The sequence below is a fragment of the Rhinatrema bivittatum genome, chromosome 2 (genome assembly GCF_901001135.1).
Source record: "Rhinatrema bivittatum chromosome 2, aRhiBiv1.1, whole genome shotgun sequence".
In the NCBI taxonomy this organism is placed as follows: Eukaryota; Metazoa; Chordata; class Amphibia; order Gymnophiona; family Rhinatrematidae; genus Rhinatrema; species Rhinatrema bivittatum.
Window position 1 is genome coordinate 258,000,500 of NC_042616.1, and position 13,639 is coordinate 258,014,138.

Genomic DNA, 13,639 nt, shown 5'->3' on the forward strand with positions numbered 1-13,639 from the left:
ACCCTGCAAACATTACCCTAGGCCCTAAAAATCAATGTACCTCCTAGTATGAAAACAGAACAAACCAAGCTTCTATAGTTGTCTACATAGAAATGACACAGTAGTAGAATATTTAACCTCAATTACACATGCAGATCAGACAGACCCTCACCAAATACAGAATAAAGGATCACAAATTAGAACCAGTAATATGCAGACAAAAACTGAAATGGAAACCCCCAAGAAGCCAGACTGTGTAACAATGGAAAAAGAGAACACCATTTCTTCATAAAAGAAATAAAAATCAAGAAACAAATCATCAATCATAATAGTAAAACCATAATAAAAATATTTTAAAACTACAGACAAATTGAATAACTTCTATTAATTGAAGTCATACACATTTAACATTTCCCGAGCAACAATAAAATAGCACACATCAAATAACACCCAATAAATACAACTAAGGATTATAAAAAAAAAAAAAAAAGCCACTGCTGTCCATACGTGGGAACTCTTGATTTCCAGTCACCCTGAGATTGTCGAGGGCTAGGGGGATACACAGACTTTATCCTCTCTCTCTCACACACACAAGGGCCTTGCATCCAGGAGTCTCCATGAGGAGCCAGAGTAAATAAACTAGCCACTCCTCATGCAAGAGAGCATGTGCTGTGATCTTTTTGGGTCCGAACTTCAGGTAGCAGTGCAACTGGACATAACTGACTGTCTGACTTCATTCTCTCTCACATACATACATACATACATACATGTTCTCAAACACACAGGCTCATAAGACCCTCTCCATCCCCCTCCACACACAAAAGTTCTTACTTCCCCAGATTCTCTCATGCACACACAAGCTCTCCCCCCACAGATCCTCGGGGAGGCACCCATTCATTCTCACACACAGATGGACCTCCAGGGGAGGCACCCATGCATTCATTCATATATATGCACATGCTCTCTCTCATCCAGGCAGTCATCTTTTTCTCTCTCTCACACACTCGGACCCCTGGGCATGCTCTCGCTCGCTCTGACACATACACACACTGAAGGCAGGCCCCCTCTTTGTTTTGCTGGCAGCAGTTCATCTCTCCCTGGTGCAATGTTCTTAAAAGTAAGGGCTGTATCGGGGGATGAGGAAATAGCTGTTCAGCTGCATGCACCTTCTCCCACGGGATGCAGAACGTCCTGGCTCACTGCTGCTGGCGGCTTCCCCGTGTTCTAGGTGGCCGTGGGCCTCTGTCTCTTCTTTGCTACCTTCCAGTCTTCAGGTACAATGGATGATTTTAATGATAGGTTACAAATTACTTGTAGTAGGTCTGAAATTTCATTTTTGAGTTTTCAGAACCCTGGGATGTATAGCATCCTCTGCTACTCTTCAGTTTGTCAATCTGGCCTACTACATCTTCCAGGTTCACTGTGATTTGGGTCAGTTCATTTGAATAGTCCACCTTTGAAAACCATCTCCGGAACGAGTATCTCCCCAACATCCTTCTCAGTAAACACTGAAGCAAAGCTTTCATTTAGTCTTTCCAAAATGGCCCTATCTTAAGTGTGCCTTTAACCCAGTGATCATCTAACGATCCAACTGACTCTCTTGCAGGCTTCTTCTTCGGATATATTTAAAGTTTTTATGAGTTGTTTTTTTCCTCTATAGCCAACTTCTTTTCAAATTCTTTTTTAGCCTGTCTTATCAATGTTTACATTTAACTACGCCAATGCTTTTTCCTATTTTTTTCTTCAGATGGATCCTTCTTCCAATTTTTGAAAGATCTTTTGGCTAGAATAACCTTTCACTTCACCTTTTAATCACACCAGCAATTGTTTGGCCTTCCTTCCACCTTCTTTAACGGTGCACTTCTCAGATGGTATTTAACAATTTCCATGCCTGTTTATAAGTGCACCTTTTCAGTTTTTTCTAACTTTTTTTCTCATGTTATCAAAGTTTCCCTTTTGCAAGTTTAGTGCTAGAGCCGTGAATTTACTTATTATCCCCCTTCCAGTCATTTAATTCAAATTTGATCATGTAATGGTCTCTGTTGCCAAAGGATACCACTGTTACCTCTCACCAAATCCTGCACTTCACTAAGAATTAGATCTAAAATAGCTCCCTCTCTCATTGGTTCCTGTACCAGTTGTTCCATAAAGCTGTTGTTTATTCCATCCAAGAACTTTCTCTTTAGCATGTCTCGATGTTACATTTACCCAGTCAATATTGGGGTAATTGAAATCTCCCATACTGCATTACCAGTTTGGTTAACTTACCTGATTTCTCTTAGCATTTCATTGCCTGTCTTATCATTTTGGCCAGGTGGACAGCAATATACACCTATTGCTATACTCTTTCCCCAACAAACATGGGATTTCTATGCATAAAGATTTGATTGTGCATTTAGTCTTTTGCAGGATCCTTGTCCTGTTGGACTCTATGCCATTCTGCCCTTATAGTGCCACCCTGCCTCCAAGTTGTATCTCCCTATCATTGTGATATAATTTGTACCCTGGAATGGCACTATCCCATTGGTTTCATCCTCTCACCGTGTCTCTGAGATGCCAATTAAAGCTTATCTCATCATTCACTGCTATGCATTCTAATTCTCACATCTTATTTCTTAGACTTCTGGCATTTGGCATACAAACAGTTAAAATTGTGTGTGGTGGTGTTTGTACCAGCAGCCTTCCTTTTTCAAATTTAGGGTTTCTGAAGCTGTCTTGACTTGTGGAATCTTCCCATCCAGTTTAGTCCCTGTAAAAAAGACTTTTTTTTTTTTGTTAAATACATGTCCCTGTCTGTATTATGAATAAAATGCTGTTGGTGATTCCTTAATACATTTGTTATCACCACATGAATATTAAGTCTGTAACTACTACTCCTTCCCCCCTCCACACTTTAGCTGCTCACACACAGCGGAAGAACAGTTACCTGCAGGCTCTGTGTTGGGAGTCGAGACTCCTTATGTTTTTGCTCATTGCTAATGAGGAATTTTGAGAGAAAAAATTTTTTTTGGATGAGCTAAAGTTGGAATGGTTCTGTTTTTAGCCTCTGCTTTTGTGAAGAGAACATTTTAAGACTGTATCTGCATAGCTTCCATTTCCTTTTTTGGCTTTCTCCTTGGCTGGAATTGAATACGTGCCATATTCCTGAAATCTCCTGTTCTCTGACCCTGTGTCTGTATGTGACACTGGTTTTGGATTAAATAGCCCTGCAGGACAGTGATTGGCTGCCGGGTAAACAGCAATTTGCTATGGGTTCAGCCGTGTTTGGCACTAGGTCCTAAAGCAATCGGATACACACTAGTTTGGTATATTACCTTGCAGCATTTCAGACAAGGACACGCTATGCTGACAGATGTTACCATGGAAAGGAGCCGTTCGCAGAAGGAGTTGATATCTGTACGTAAACTGGGGGTTTTTTTTTGTTTTATTTGTTGTGATAAAATACTGATTTCCTAGAATGTAATGTTATGTAAGGTCACAGGAAGGTGAGGGATATTTATCAGGCAGTCTCAGAATAGTATCCTAATACCCTTGTGTCCTTGATGGCGCGAGTAATCTCTGAAGGAACTGTTGCATTCTGCAGCGGGTAATCTGTTCCTTCTCTTAGCAGAGCATATTTACTACTGTAAGTTTGAACTCTGAAATATTCAACCAGGCTGGCTGTTGCCACCCCTCACGCACCCTAATAGGGTATCAATTACTTTTAACAAATTATTGTCTATTATCTGAATAGATGTCTGGATCTGTTTACCTTTTTGCATATATAATCAGATCTATGGGTTTAATGCTTGGCAAGCAGCATAAAACTATATTTCTTATAGTAACTGCTACTTTATGGTATTAAAAAGGGGAGGTATTAAGCAGAATGTCAGATTTTGGGCACTGGAAAATGAATAGTAGCCTTGAACAGACATTGGTGCAAACAAATTTGCTACTTAGAGGTAGCTCATGTTCTATTTAACATCGTCTTTCTGTTTTGTTAAGAGAGAGAGTTTAATGGGCATGGCAATTTGCTTTTGCTTTTTTTTCTTTTGATGAAAACCGTAAAGCAAGAACATCCCAGAACAACCTACTTGCTTGTTTGTGCATTCTGAAAGTGATATTACATGACTTATTTCCTAGATTTTTAGTGTCATTATGTAGTAGCTATTTCTGCATGTATATGCGTGAGCACACACCCCCTTAATTCATTTATTCATTGTGTTCATTGTCCCACAGGTTACTAGCTTTCTTATAAGTGGAATTCTGTAATTTGATATGCAGAAACTGTGGCTTGAGGCAACCTTTTAGCTTATTTTCCAAAGGAGATGTTTTGAAATTGCAATGGCCCTAAATTTGTGGCCCTAAATTATTTTGTGCAGCGTCGTAGCCACATCAGATTTTTCAGGACATCTGGGGTGATATGAAGACTGAAGGGGCTTCCCCCTGCCAGGTCCCTGTGTATGCATAGCCCATGGATGAATACATATGCTGAGTTCTCTACATGTGTTGAACATAGTTATGCAACAGCCATTTTAAGCACAGCTTATAACCTTCCATTAAGGGCAACAGCTCGGGTAGATTCTGTCATAGAAATTTAGACAATTCTGCTGCAAAGTTTCTGCAAATCTTCAGTACGATTTACATATTTTTTTTAAACTTTATTAACTAATTTTCTCTCCTTACGTGTCTTGATGAGAGGTGTGTGTGTGTGTGTATATATGTATGTGTGTGTATGTGTGTGTGTGTGTATGTATGTATATATATATATATTTTTTTTTTTTTAATGGGGGTAGTGGGATGGGGAAGAGAGCAAGTCTACCTGTTTAATAAGTTTATGGTCTTAACATAGAAACATAGACGTGACGGCAGAAAAGAACCTAATGGCCCATCCAGTCTGCCCAGCAAGCTTTCATACGGGCCGATTCAGTAAAAACGCGGGAGAGCGGACAAACGCCCCCTCTCCCGGCGCGTGCAATGCAGTAAGTAAATGAGGTGGTGCGGTAAAAACGGGCAAAAGGAGGCGCTAGGGACACTAGTGTGTCCCTAGCATCTCCTTTTGACTCAGAGTGGCGGCTGTAAGCAGGTTTGACAGCTGACGTTCAATTTTGCCGGTGTCTGTTCTCGAGCCCGCTGACATCCGTGGGCTCGGAAACCGGACGCTGGCAAAATTGAGCATCCGGTTTTCGACCCGAGGGCCCAATCTAAATTTATTTATTTTTTAAAAACTTTTTACACCCTTCAGGACTTCCGACTTAATATCGCCATGATATTAAGTCGGAGGCTGCACAGAAAAGCAGTTTTTACTGCTTTTCTGTGCACTTTCCCAGTGCCGGCAGAAACTAGCGCCTACCTTTTGGGTAGGCGCTAATTTCTTAGAGTAAAATGTGCGGCTTGGCTGCACATTTTACTTACTGTATCCCATGCGCATACCTAATAGGGCCATCAACATGCATTTGCATGTTGAGGACGCTATTAGGTGCCGCGGGTTGGACACACATTTTCTGCCCCTTACTGAATAAGGGGTAAGGGAAAACGCATGTCCAAGAGCAGGTTAACAGTGTGCTCCATCGGAGCGCAGTGTACTGTATCAGCCTGATAGTTATTAGTTTCCCACAGCTATCAGTTACTCAGACCACCAAGGTCAGGACTCTTGTTGGTTACTGTTTGAGTCTAATTTCCTTTCACCCCCCTGCTGTTGAAGCAGAGAGCAATATTGAAGTTGCATTAGAAGTGTAGTATCAGGCTTTTTGGTTAAGGGTAGTAACCGCCGCATCAAGCAAGTTACTCCCATGCTTATTTGTTTTCCCAAATTGTACAGTTCAGCGTCCTTGTTGGTGGTTGTCTGAATCCAATTCCTCTCTTCCCCCCTGCCGTTGAAGCAGCTAGCAATGATGGAGTTGTATCAACAGCATGAAGGCTATTTGTTAAGGGTAATATCTGCCACAAGAGCAAGTTATTCCATCCCTCTTACTTCATCCCCATCCCCCTTGCCTTTAGGGATCCACAGTGTTTATCCCATGCCATTTTCAAATCTTTCACCATTTTTGTCTTCACCTTCTCTGGATGGGCATTCCAGGCATCCACCACCCTTCTGTGAAGAAATATTTCCAGACATTTGAGTCATCCTCCCTGGAGTTTCATTTCGTGACCCCTAGTTCTATTGGTTTCTTTCCAGTGGAAAAAGTTTGATGATGGTGCATCATTAAAACCTTTCAAGTATCTGAAGGTCTGTATCATATCTCCTCTCCTCCAGGGTATACATATTTTATTCCTGGGAGAAGTCGACGCACAAAAACTTTGTATTGGTCACAATAACACAATTTACATGAGTCTTTAAGTAATTACATTTTAAATTAATACAGAAAGTTATTACTTAAAGATGCAGAATTTTAAATATTTTGAGCAGAATTTCCCTAGAAATTCACTGTAAGAGGTTCCCTTCCACTCGCTCTCCCTACTTCCCTGGCCACTTTGCCCTCTCAGGCCCCAACTCTCTTCCACCTGCCAGTATCTCTCCCCTCCACCTCTAGGCCCAACCCCTTCCACTCTATTGCCAGTCCCAGAGTTTGACCCTGTTCTCAGTACTGCCCCTCACACAGCCTCCCTCTATCCCTCCCTCTCTATCACACACATGCTCTCTAATACACATACAGGCTTGCACACACACACACTTCCCCTCATACAGGGTCCCTCTCTCTTGCATACACACCCACACAAGCTCCCTTTCTTTCTCACACCTACACCCTCACACAGAGGTCTCTTGCTTGAGAGATTTGGATGGTAACCAGTGACTATTGTTGGTGATGGCCGACTTCTGGAGTGATAAGCAGGAGTTCTGTCTTGGCAGTATTAAGTACGAAGTTAAGGCTTGTAAGGTAAAGGTTGATCATTTGCAGGTGAGTGTTCCATTGCTTGACTGCTGTTGCCAACGAGTTAGTTACGGGGATCAAAATTTGTATGTCGTCTGTGTAAATATAGAATTTCAGTTTTAGGGTTGTGAGCAGTTGGCAGAGAGGTGGGAGATAGATATTAAACAAGGTGGGAGATAGGGAGGAACCCTGGGGGACTCAGAGTGGAGTTTTGGTGAGTGGTGATTCCTTGTTATTAATTCTAACCTTATAGCCTCTATTGCTAAGGAAGGAGTCAAACCATCTGTGAGCAGATCCTGTAATTCCTATATCTGATAACCGGTTTAGTAAGGTGGAATGACTTACTGTGTCGAATGCTGCGGAGATATCAAGGAGCACAAGCAGGAATGAGTGTCCTTTGTCAAGGCCCATGTATGAGTGGTGTAAGAGAGATGAGGAGGGTTTCAGTATTATGTGCTTTACGGAATCCGTATTGTGAGGCATCCCTTCTGCTCTTTCCAGTATCTAGTTCCTCGGAACTCTTTGGCGCAGCAGTACCTGCCTGCTAGAGATCAATAGAGGGAAAGTTATCTGCCTAAGGCTCAGCAGCAGACACAGCCTAAACTTGGAACAAGTTTTCGATGTCTGAGACTCTGCCTCCTTCACTGGGATGGGGTGAGTGGGGGAGGGCTCAGTCATTCCTATTGGAATGGCTCTGTCACCAAGAGCCTGTGGAGAGATGGCTACCACTAATGCTTCTCTTAGTCTCCTCCAGCCTAAAGGATGTCAGTCATCCTCTTTGACCCTTCTCAGTCTGCCCAACTGCAGCTGGAAGTAGAGTTGTTCTTTCAGCAGAATGCAGTTGAACCTGTCCCTTCTCAGGATTGTGGTCAGATTTTATTCCCAGTATTTCCTAATTGCTGAAAAGTCAGAGGTATTAAGGCCTATACTGGATTTGCAGAGATTGAACAAGTTGCTAATACAGAGAGAGTCAAGATGAACTCCAGACAATTCTTTCTTTCATTAAACCTAGTTGTATCCTATACAGAGGGACAAATATGTGCTCTGAATCTGAAAACCATTTATGCACACATTACTTTTCACCTCGCCCATTGAAGGGTCCTTAGATTTGTGGTGAAGGATGTGCACACACAACACAAGGTGCTCTTCAGCCTCTGCACCAAGGGTGTTCACAAAATGCCCTGCGGTAATGGTGGTACAGCTTTGCAATTAGTTACTGACTGATTCATCTCTGTGTGGATCTCTGGGGTCCTTCCAAGACCATACATCTCTTGGGTTTCTTGGTTAACTTTGCCAAGTAAAATGTTCATTCTGTCATAAAGAATTGTTTTTTTTTTTATAGGAGTTTGGATAATCTTGCTTCAGAAAAAAATGTTCCTCCCTGTTGAAGGAGCTGCATTGCTGATCGGCCTAGTAAGGTGCCTTCAATAGGGAAGAGGTTCAGCAAGGTCTGTTTCTTTTTGGACACTTAGTTGCTACAGTGTTTGTGATTTCTCTGACCAGTCTGCATTTGCAAGGCGTTCAGTGGGGCCTTTGAAGCCAAATGGATCAGCTTTGTTAGTTCTTATTTCACCAGATCTCCATGATCCCCTGGGATGAGAACATGTCTTCAGTGGTAGCTGAATCTGAAAATTCTGAAGATTGACCTCTTGTTGCGCATGCCACCATTTGTCTATTGATTCCTTCATCAAAGGGTGGGGGGGGGGGGGGCACGTATTAGTGTAGGATGGACCCAAGGATTGTGGTTCGTAGTGGAAAGTCCTCTACAAATAAGTCACAACTACAGGTGATTGATCTGTTATCCGCTAAGGCTTTTCTCACCACCTGTTGAAAGAAAATTTTGATCCAGATGGACAACCAAGTGATACTGTTCTTTGTGTAAAAAAAACAAAAAAAAAACAAACCCCAAAAAAACAAAAAAAAAATCAGGGGGATCTTCTGGTTAAAGGTTTTCTAGTGGAAATTAGAGCATCCTCTACCTCTTTGAAAGAGAGCAAGATGGAGATTGAATTCAATATCCACGCTATGAGAGCCAGTAGTGGCAGAGCTGCCTTCCTTCTGCGTGATGAATGTCAATGTTCACAGTGGAATTGGAGACTGAATATGACACTTGTCAAGTCCAGGCTGATGCTTGGGAATTATCTTCTTGTTCCGAAGGACCTTCTGGACAGTCCTGGTGATTAGAGGAATCTGTGGTATGCAGAGTGTAGACTGACGTTCTAGTCTAGAAGCATTGAAAGGTCTGCAACTGTTCAGATACATGGAACAGAATGAATTTTGTTTTCAGAGGCAAACAGGTTGATCACAAGTCTCTTCCCCCCCTCCCCCCCCCCCATCTACTGATAAAGTCATTCACAATTCTTTGATCCATGGACCACTTGTGCGGTTGGTAACATTTTGCTGAGGTGGCCACTAGTGTATTCTGGATTCTCTGAAGACAGGTCACCAGAAGATTGGCATTGTGATGTCCTTCCCACGAACGGATTCAGAGGACCTCCTTGTTGGAAAAGTGGACCCTTGAGACGAGGTTGTTGCTATCTCCAGGGGTCGGCCCCTGGAGGTAGTCATCGGGCGGTGGTTCTGGGAGAGAAAACTCAACAGGACCTTTACCTATATGAGCCCTCATTCCCCGCAGGTTGAGCCCTTGGGTACTGGGGCCGGCAGGACTTAAGCACGGTCTTCCCAGGTGTAGAATGAGTAGGCGAGGAGAGGCAGCATCGGAGGAGTCCAGATGTAGAGGCCGGTGGCTATCAAGCAGCGTCAAGTACCAGGCAAGGAGTTAGAACCGAGAAAGCAATCCAAGGGACGAGGAGTAAGGCAAGGAACAAGAACCCTGGAACCAGGGATCAGGAATGAAGTAAAGCTGAGTCAGGATCACAGGGATCAGGAATGCAGACAACTCACTCTTCAGGAGAGCAGGACCTGTTGCTGAGGCTAATTGGGAGCAGATAGGCAAGGTTTAAATACCCGCCTAGCCTGACTACATCAGACCGAGCCACGGGGAACTTTCCTGCCTCTGGCCCTTTAAATCCTGTGACTCAGTGCGCATGTGCCTAGAGAGGAGACCACAAGGAGCTTGATTCGATGGTGTTCAGGGCGGAGTCGGATGGGAGCGGCGGCGACAGAGCCGGGCCTCCGGCTGGCGCAGGTGAGGGGACCTGATTGCGCGCCAGTGTGGCTGAGGTTCCTAACATGCCTGACAGAAGGCATAAACCATATCCTATGGTTTTAAGTGGAAGAGGTACTCCAATTGGTGTTGGATCAGCTAGCTGGATCTCTTCTGTGGCAAGATGGATTTGCTTCACTATCTGTTCTTCCTCTTGTCCTTAGCCCTTTTAGTCAAGTTCATCTCCGTGCCATTGTGGTGTACCACCTGCAGGTGGAAGGAGCTCCAGTCTCTTTCCATCCTTCGATATTGAAGTTAATAAAAGGACTGTGTCATTCTAGACTACGTAAATAAACTTCCAGTGCCTTGGGACCTCAAATTCCAGCTCATGAAACCTCCTTTTGAACCCCTATAAGTCAGTTAACCTGAAGCTTCTCACCTGGAAAGTATTGGATTTTGTGGCCATCACTTGAGCACAAAGAGTAAGGGAACTGCAGGTTCTAAGTTGCATATTAACCATACGTTCACTTTTTTCATATTAGGGGTAAGCTTGTAGAAGCACCCAAAGTTCCTTCCGAAGGTGTTATCTGCGTTTCACATTAATCAAGCTGTTGTGCTACCTGCATTGTTACTAGGACCACATGACCCCAAAGAACGGGCTCTTCACTTGGACTTCAAAAGTCCTGGCATATTATATAAGGAGGACTTAACCTCAGTCAAGCTTCTCAACTGTTTGTGTTCTTTGATCCCAATTAATTGAGAAGGGCTTTCCAATTGGCTAATGGACTCTATTGCACACGGTTGTGTACTGGCTTACAGATTCCATTTGCTGTCTGATTTCATCAAGGGAGAGCAGTAGCAACTTAAGTGGCTCATCTTAGGGCCAATTCTATTGAAAACATTTTTAAAGCTGCTTCTTGGTTAGGAGTTAACCCCCTTCATGTCCCACTGTTTTCTGGCCAGCCTGCCTGAGGAAATAGTAGCTTTGGACAAACAGTTCTGTACAGTCTGTTCATTCAGTAGTCCACTATCCACTTAAGTATTTGCTCTACTGTATAGCCTTCAGCTTGAAACTCTTCATGTGTGATGGCTAATTCATGGAGAAAACAAGTTTAACAGAATTCTTCATAGACAGGATGAATTAGCAATATTTAATACCTATCTCTGGAGAATATACTGTAGCTAATTCAATCTATTCCTCTTATATCAAAGATCATTGTAAAATTATGGAAAGATCTTCATTGCTTTGGTTGCGACAGATTTTGTTTTTCGTGGTGTCAAAGATTGGCTATGGCTCCAACATTGTTGAATCAAAAATGGTTCACTCCTTCACTCCAATCTGCAATTACTGGCCCTAACAGCGTGGAGATTGAAAGCAGAATAGTGCAGGCAGTACCTTTCTTACCTAAAATAGATATTTGTAGCAGAAAAACCAACTACTAGGAAGTTGTTATAATTTTAAATGGAAAAGAATTTCTATTTGTACTAAACACTTCATAGATCAGTTTAGCTGTTCTACTTCAACTTTGCTTTAATACTTTCTTAGCCTCAGAAGTAGGCTTGAAATCCAATTCCATCAGCACATTTAAGTGCTATTGCTGCATACCATAATCACTTGTAAGATAATATGGTTTCTCACCATCCGCTAGTAGCAAGGTTCTCTATCAACAGAGCTGAATTAGCCATGATACATGGGTGACATCCTTCAACGGCACCAGACACGCTTCTCTACTAGCTCATACTGTTTTTGCTCTACTGAGCATATATGTGAGTTCTCGCGTCCATGTATTTTTTTTTTCTTGAACCCCTCAGTCTCTTTTTTTTTTTTTAATCTGTCTGAGTTTCTGCATAGACATGTATGCTTTCTGTCTGGTACTTTGTCATTTTCTTTCTTAACTCACTTCGAGTTGCCTCACTGCCTCGCAGCCCCTCAACAGCACATTTTAGTGCTATTTAAAAAATATAAATTGAAAGAGAATGTCTTGCTCCAAGAAGGCTGCAACCAGCAACTTAAGAACTTATGTATGGCCAGAAAATGTCTATTACAGATGGCCACGATATTTGTTATAAATGTCTAGGGCTAGACCATGCCACAGTTAACTGCTATAACTGTGGCCAGATATCACAGAGCCTGAAAGATGGAAGAACTTCACAGAATTCACCTTGAATACTGTGTGCAATTCTGGTTTCCACATCTCAAAAAAAGATATAGTTGCACTGAAAGTGCAGAGAAGGGCGACCAAAATAAGGGGTGTGGAACAGCTCCCTATGAGGAAAGGCTAAAGAAGTTAGGGCTGTTCAGTTCGGGGAAGGTATTAAGAGGGGGTATGATAGAGGTCTACAGAATCATGACAGGACTTGAACAGGTTAATGTAAATTGGTTATTTACTGTCTCGGATAATAAAAGGACTAGGGGCACTTCATGAAGTTAGCAAGTAGCTCATTTAAAACAAATTGAAGAAAATTCTTTCACTCAGCGCATAGTTAAGCTCTGGAATTCGTTGCCAGAGGATGGGATTATGGCAGTTAGTGTAACTGGGTTTAAAAAAGGTTTGGATAAGTTCCTAGAGGAAAAATCCATAAAATATTAATTAATAAGCAATAGTAGCTTGAGATTTATTTAATGTTTGGGTACTTGCCAGGTATTTGTTACTTGGATTGTCCACAGTTGGAAATAGAATGCTGGGTTTGAATCCTTAGTTTGACCCAGTATGTCATTTCATATGTTCAGGTTGGTGAAGAATGTAGTTCTTCCTTGGAGAAGGACTTCCTCTGGCTCCCTCCATGCCATGTTGAGCAGGAACTCCCTCTTCTATGGCTCCAATCTTCAGATATGCCGCTCTGCTCTAGTCTAGCAAAGTGCAGAAGCACCGTGAAAGGGTCTTTAAGCCCTTTTGAAGGCCCTGTAGGGTCATCAACACAAGGAAAAGAGGCACAATACATTGGAGCAGGTGGTGTAGTCAGCACTGCTGAAGCAGAGATAAAGGTCAGCTCCATTGACTCACTGGCCCTGGGGCCCCCTGAGCCTGCCATGCATTAGTCTTTGATTCATCCAACCCAGTTGTTTTCCCTGACATGTTCAATATCGGATCATTTGATGCTCCTTGCCCCAACATAATTGGAACACTGGTCCACGGCTCTGTTTGTGCAGTCAGTACGTTTGAGTTGGGAATGATTGAGAGGCCCTGAAGGTGATTCACTGTATTTGCTTCCATCCTTATCTCTGCTTCATCTCTTTGAGCCAGGACTTTATCTGGAGATACAAGATCCATAATGCTACATGGTGCTTCTAGTCTCTATGCATTGCCAGTTCAGTTAACCCAGGAGCAGGATGAGGCTCTACTTGTGGCACGCTGAAGCCTGCTTCACCACAAACAGGATTGGCTCTGCTTGCGGCATGCCAGGACCTGCTTCATCCTTGCAAGTGGGATGGGCTCCGCTTGTGGCCACCGGGGCTTGCACAATCTTCGCCAGGAGCAGGATGGGTTCCACTCGCAGCTGCTGGGTCTTGCACTCTCTTCGCACTGGGACCTGCTGCAAATTCTGTGCAGAAAATAGAAATCCTGTGCAGGAGGGGAATTCTGCATAAATTCTGTGCTCTGCAGTAGTGCAGAATTCCCCCTTCACTGAGGTCCTCAGACTTCTCTGGATTTTGGATCTCCATCTAAACCTGCAGCAATCGCAATTCATCCAGCCCTATGGG

At 43.0% G+C, this 13,639-nt stretch overlaps 1 protein-coding gene across 4 annotated transcripts in view; it reads left to right on the top strand.

Moving 5' to 3' along the window:
• The window catches only part of SLC4A7 (solute carrier family 4 member 7), a 385,387-nt gene that overhangs the window by 76,805 nt on the left and 294,943 nt on the right, over positions 1 to 13,639 (top strand). For 2 of the 4 annotated variants that reach the window (XM_029589432.1, XM_029589435.1), the window contains exon 1: positions 3,239 to 3,375. The exons of 1 other annotated variant lie outside the window; for it this stretch is intronic. In XM_029589432.1, coding sequence (XP_029445292.1) covers positions 3,322 to 3,375 — 54 coding nt within the window. In that variant the 5' untranslated portion in view covers positions 3,239 to 3,321. Of the gene's footprint in view, positions 1 to 3,238; positions 3,376 to 13,639 lie in introns of those variants that run through there. One more of the 4 variants, XM_029589436.1, reaches the window with a different exon arrangement.